At 44.8% G+C, this 6,691-nt stretch overlaps 1 protein-coding gene across 1 annotated transcript; it reads left to right on the top strand.

Annotated features, from left to right (window-relative positions):
- Nucleotides 1–208: 208 nt before the first annotated feature.
- Nucleotides 209–460, top strand: DEXI (Dexi homolog; the record flags this gene model as incomplete). Its single annotated transcript, XM_082261384.1, has 1 exon — nt 209–460. One exon carries the CDS (start codon nt 209–211, stop codon nt 458–460), a length of 252 nt encoding a protein of 83 aa, XP_082117510.1.
- Between the last annotated feature and the right edge of the window lie 6,231 nt (nt 461–6,691).

Here is a 6,691-nt window from a genome sequence, read left to right as displayed (position 1 = left end):
CCACTGGTCATACTGTGCGCCAGGATACCCCCCACCCCCTTTCCTGGTATGTGTACACAAGGCATCTGTAATCTGACTGCAGTGACAGGCAGGCACTCACATGGTTCCTTCACAGCTTCATGCTGTGCGGTGTTGGCCCCCCTGTGTGAGTGAGGTACTATAAGTCTCAGGACACTTTGTTTGCTCCGGTTTCACGCCCCTCTAGTGCATGCTGTCGGCACCCCTGGATTCCCCGGGACATACGCTCAATGAGACCCCCTATATGTTTTACATGGGATTGTTCTTTGTCAACGTGCTGATCTTGTATTATGCTTTTCTGATGGAGTACATCGCCCTCAATGTGGGCATCGTCTTCCTGCCCGAGGACATGGATCAGGCTCTGGTGGACCTGGGAGTGCTGTCAGACCCCGCTTCTCTGCTTTACAACGCTGATAACGAGCTGGAAGGCTACCTGGAATAAATAAAGACTCCTGTCTCCATGGGTCGTGTCACCACTGCTATGCATGGTTTGGTGGTCTTTTTTAAAGACGTGCAATGTTTTTGGTGGGTCCAAAATGGCCCCTTTGTTGAAGCTGCTGCGGCTCCGGGTTACAGAATAGGCTTCTGGTTGGGTGGACGAGAATACCGCAGCCTGGCAGATGCATAGTAAGTTTGCAATGCAGAACTCCACAGCAGTTATCAAATGTCACAGGAAAATACTGCCCACTGTCACCCTTTTGAAACTGGCACTGCACTGTCAGTTGGGACCTTCTAGCACAGATCAGAGTCCACTCTGAATCCCCTTCTTAGAGATCACAGCCACTCAGCACCCCCAAAACAGAGATTAGTCCTGCTCAAAACTCCCATATCTGAGATCACTGTCACTATGAACTTTCATATCAGAGATCAGAAACCCTCAAATTAGAGATCATTGTCACTCAGTGTCCCATATGAGAGATTACAGACACGCAGACCCCCATATTAGAAATCACTGTAACTTAGAACCCTCATATCAGAGATCACTGTCACTCAGAACCCCTATTGCAAAAAATACTGACACTCAGAACCCGCATATCAGAGATCACTGTCATTTAACCACTTTACCACTGGAGGATTTTGCTGTCTTACGTCCAGGCCACTTTTTGCTATTCGGCACTGTGCGACTTTAACTGACAATTGCGCGGTCATGCAACACCGCACCCAAGCAAAATTTACGTTCTTTTTTTCCCCATAAACAGAGCTTTCTTTTGGTGGTATTTGATCACTTCTGGGCTTTTTATTTTTTGCGATATTAATAAAAAAATGCGCTCATTTTGAAAAAAATAACAATATTTTCTACTTTGACAGTTAAAAAATATCCAATATATTCAATTTTTGTCATATATTTAGGCCAAAATGTATTTAGCTACATGTCTGACAAAAAAATTCTCAATGAGCATATTTTTAACTGCTTTAAGACCGGAAGATTTTACCCCATTCCTGACCAGGCCATATTTTGCGATTCGGCACTGCGTTAATTTAACGGACAATTGCGTGGTCGTGCGATGCTGTACCCAAATTAAATTTAGGTCCTTTTTTTCCCCACAGATAGAGCTTTCTTTTGGTGGTATTTGATCACCTGTGCGATTTTTACTTTTTGCGCTATAAACAAAAAAAGAGCGACAATTTTGAAAAAATAACAATATTTTTCACATTTTTTTATGTGAAATTCCCCCCAAAAAAATGTAAAAATCAAAATTTTTTAACATTTTAGGCCAATTTGTTTTCTGCTACATATTTTTGGTAAAATAAAAATCGCAATAAGCGTATTTTGATTTGGTTTGCGCAAAAGTTATCGCAGCTACTAACTACAAGAAATTTATGTAATTTTTATTGTTTTTTTTTTTTAACTAGATCTGGTGGCGATCTGCGATTTTTTTTGCGGGACTGCGACATTGCAGCGGACAGATCGGACCCTTGACTGACATTTTTGACACTTTTGGGGGTACCAGTGACATTACTACAGTAATCAGTGCTATAAATATGCACTGTTACTGTAAAAATGACACTGGCAGGGAAGGGGTTAACCTTTTATTGGTGATCAAGGGGTTAATGTATGCCTGGTGCTTACTAACGTGTGTGGGGGTAGGGGACTATGTGACACAGGCACAGATCGCAGGTTCAGCTATGCTGAATCCTGTAATCTGTCCCTGTCTGTCACTTAGGAGATCCGCCCGCTTTGTTTACACAAGCTGGCGGATTTCCACACTCGATCCCCGACAATCGGGGAAGAGAGGCGGTGATCACCACCTCTCCTCCCCTGGCCCGACTCCCGCTGTGACTGAATACAGCGGGAGCGAGCCTCCGGCACCGCGCGCACGCCGCCCACAAGGGGAGGAGTCCAGCGACGTAGGTCTACGTCGCTGGACGATAATGAGCCACTTTGCCGCAGTACGGTAAACGTGATCGGTTGGCAAGTGGTTAAAACACCCAAATCAGAGACTGCAGACACTCAGAACCCACATATCAGAGATCACTGTCACTCAGAACGCCCAGTTCAGAGATCACATCCACTGAGAGTCTCCATATCAGAGATTACTGTCACAATGAACCCTCATATCAGAGATTACTGTCACAATGAACCCTCATATCAGAGATTACAGCTACTCAGATCCCCATATTGGAGAACACAGCCACTCAGGGCCCCCTTAATAAGAGATCAAAGCCCCTCAGAACCCCCATAACAGAGATCACAGCCCCTCAGTGTCCCCATTTCAGAGATCGCTGCCACTCAGAACCACCAACTAGTTTACATAGTTGGTAAAGTTGTTTAAAGACACCAATCCATTCAGTTTAAACTGTGGTGGTGTTTATGGTAATACACATTCTCATATCCCTATATTTTGTGTTGCTAAGATGCACATGTAAGAGTTTTTTTTGAAACTTTCAATATTCCCTGCAGACACCACCAACTTTGCAAGGGAGTTCTACATCCTTACCACTTTGACAGTAAAAAACGTCTTACGCAGTGTGAGGTTAAACTGCTCCTTGTCCAACTTCATTGAGTGGCCACGTAACCTGAGACTGAACAGTTTCCTCCCTATGCTAGAATCACCATTAGTGATGAGCCGAACACCCCCCTGTTCGGTTTGCACCAGAACATCTTGAACAAGGGAAATGTTCTAGCGAACATGCGAACTCTATTAAAGTCTATGGGACACGAACATAAAAAAAAATCAAAAGTCCTAATTTTTACGGCTTAAATACAAGTTATTGGCCCAAAAAAGTGTATGGGGACCTGGGTACTGCCCTGGGGGACATGAATCAAACAATCATTTTTTACAGGAGCAGTGATTTTAATAATTGTGAAACAATAAAAATTCCTTTAAATCTCGTGCCTGGGGGGGCCCCCTTAATGTGCCTGTAAAGTGGCGCATTTGTGCAATGTATGTAGCCTGCTGACATTTCTAAAGGAAAAACTGTCATTTAAACATGCTCGCTGTAATGTCTTGTTGGCTCCCGGCAATACAGATAACATGAAAAAAACGGCTTGGGGTCCCCCCAAAAATACATAAGAGGCCCCTGGGGTCTGGTATGGATGTTAAGGGGAACAACACGCCAAAATGTAAAAAAAAAACGGTGTGGGGTTCCCCCTAAAATCCATACCAGACCCTTATCCGAGCACACAGCCTGGCTGGCCAGGATGAGGGTGGGGGCGAGCGAGTGCCCCCCCTTCTGAACCATATCAGGCCATATGCCCTCAACATGGGGGGGTGGGTGCTTTTGGGACAGGGGTCTCTTCCCCACAACCCTGGGCTGTGGTTGTGGGGGTCTGCGGGGGGAGGCTTATCGGAATCTGCAAGCCCCCTTTAACAAGTGGGCCCCCAAATCCCGCCCCTCCCCCCATGTGAATGAATATTGGGTACATCGTACCCCTACCCATTCACCAAAAAAGTGTACAAAAGAAATAAAGACAAAAGCCAGTTTTGGACAAGTCCTTTATTAAAAATAAAAAAAATAGTGTCCCCCGATAATCAGTCGCCCGCCCGAAAAATAGGAAAAAAAAAAGCACCTGCTTCTTCGGACGCTTCCCGCACTATGAGCTGTTTTGAGTTTGACAACTCTTTTATAGGGATCTGACGTCACAAGCCGCCCCACAGTACACTGCTTAGGTGCGGTGAATAAATTACTGACATCATGTAATTTATCCACTGCACCTGAGCAGTGCATTGTGGGGTGGTTTGTGACGTCAGATCCCTATAAAAGAGCTGTCCAACTCAAAACAGCTCATAACGTGGGAAGCGTCCGAAGAAGCAGGATCTTCTTTTTTTAATTTTCTTTTTTATTTTTCGGGTGGGCGACTGATCATCGGGGGACACTATTTTTTTATTTTTATTTTTTAATAAAGGAATTTAAAGGGAACCCCACGCCAAAATGTAAAAAAAAAAACGGCATGGGGTTCCCCCTAAGATCCATGCCAGAACCTTATCCGAGCACACAGCCTGGCTGGCCAGGACGAGGGTGGGGGCAAGCGAGTGCCCCCCTCCTGAACCATAGAAGGCCACATGCCCTCAACATGGGGGAGTGGGTGCTTTGGGGCAGGGGTCTCTTCCCCACAACCCTGGGCTGTGGTTGTGGGGGTCTGCGGGGGGGGGAGGCTTATCGGAATCTGCAAGCCCCCTTTAACAAGGGGGGCCCCAGATCCCGGCCCCCCCCATGTGAATGGATATTGGGTACATTGTACCCCTACCCATTCACCAAAAAAGTGTACAAAAAAATAAAGACAAAAGCCAGTTTTGGACAAGTCCTTTACTAAAAAATAAAAAATAAAAAAATAATGTCCCCCGATAATCAGTCGCCTACCCCAAAAATAGAAAAAAAAAAAGAAGCACCTGCTTCTTCGGACGCGTCCCGAGCTATGAGCCGTTTTGAGTTTGACAGTTCTTTTATAGGGATCTGACATCACAAGCCGCCCCACAATACACTGCTCAGGTACAGTGAATAAATTACTGACGTCATAATTTATCCACTGCACCTGAGCAGTGCATTGTGGGGCGGCTCGTGAAGTCAGATCCCTATAAAAGAGGTGTCAAACTCAAAACAACTCATAGCGTGGGAAGCGTCCGAAGAAGCAGGAGCTTCTTTCTTAAATTTTTTATTTATTTTTCGGGCGGACGACTGATCATCGGGTGACACTATTTTTTTATTTTTATTTTTTAATAAAGAACTTGTCTAAAACTGGCTTTTGTCTTTATTTTTCTTGTACACTTTTTTGGTGACGGGGTAGGGGTACGATGTACCCGATATTCATTCATATGGGGGGGTGGGCAGGATCTGGGGGGCTTCCAGATTCCGATATGCCTCCCCCCGCAGACCCCCACAACCACAGCCCAGGGTTGTCGGGAAGAGACCCCTGTCCCCATTAACATGGGGGGCAAGGTGCTTTGGGGTGGGGGGGCAGAGCCCCCCTGCCCCAAAGCACCCATGCCCCCATGTTGAGGGCATGTGGCCTGGTATGGTTCAGGAGGGGGGCGCTCGCTCGCCCCGCCTAAATCCTGGCCAGCCAGGCTGTATGCTCGGATAAGTGTCTGCCATGGATTTTAAGAGGAACCCCAAGCCGTTTTTTTTTTTTTTATTTTGTAGCTGGGTTCCCCTTAAAATCCATACCAGACCTGAGGGGCATGGTATGGACTGGGGGGGGGGGGGCATGCCGTTTTTTCAGCAATACTGACATAAACTGATATAAACTGGAATATATATATATATATATCTTTGTGGTATACACTGCACTATCTGACCTCAACAAACTGGTAAAAAGCAAAAATCTCTCTCCCTGCCAGCAATGTATTATTAACTATAGAATTCCTCTTATAAATCACCCGCTGGCCAAGGGAATCAAACCCACAACTTTGCAATTGCAAGCCTGGTATTCTACCACCTACGCCACCATTGCCACCGTCAAGCACGCTTACGCTGACCACACTCTCCCTGCCTAGCTAACTAACTTCTATCTCACCCTACGCACAGTGCGTGAGATAGAAGTTAGGGAGAGTGTGTTTAGCCTAAGCAATCTTGACGGTGGCATAGGTAGTAGAATACCAGGCTTGCTAATTGGGATTAGTGATCGACCGATATCGGTTTTTCGTTACCAGTGCCGATATTTTGGCCAGTGCATATTGGTATCGGCCGATATGCGCTGATATTTTGAACATTTAAAGTTTTGCAAAATAAACACTAATTTCGACACAAATCTGTTACTGATCATTATGTTAAAGTTTATTTATTAACATTTTTAACATTAAGGGCTCATTCTTCACACCTTAACTGCATGAAAACTGATAGGAAAACGGCACTTGCAGGGACATCAAAAATTCACATCATCTGATTGTGAATGATGCATAAACTGCTGCAGTAGTGCACTCACTCACTTGAATACTTTTAAATCACTTGTATATTGATGTGAGTCTTGCGCTGTCTGGAGGACGTGTGTGTGTAGTGCCCCTTAGTGCTGCGTATACCAATTCTGTGAACCATACAGCATCTAATATAAGTAAATGGGGGAGGGGTATCGCGCTTCAGGGGGGTGGTATAGGTGAATAATAAATATTGAATAAATAAATGAACTAAAAACGCTAATAAATTAATCTTCAATAGAATGTGGTAGTGTTTAAATTAAATAAAATCATCAAGTGTACAGTGTATCCATACAGTATTCAATAATGCATATAAAATA

Source organism: Pelophylax lessonae (genome assembly GCF_965119305.1).
Source record: "Pelophylax lessonae genome assembly, chromosome: 6".
Lineage (NCBI taxonomy): Eukaryota > Metazoa > Chordata > Amphibia > Anura > Ranidae > Pelophylax > Pelophylax lessonae.
The sequence above is the reverse complement of the archived record's forward strand: the minus strand, read 5'-3'. Positions and strand labels throughout refer to the sequence as shown.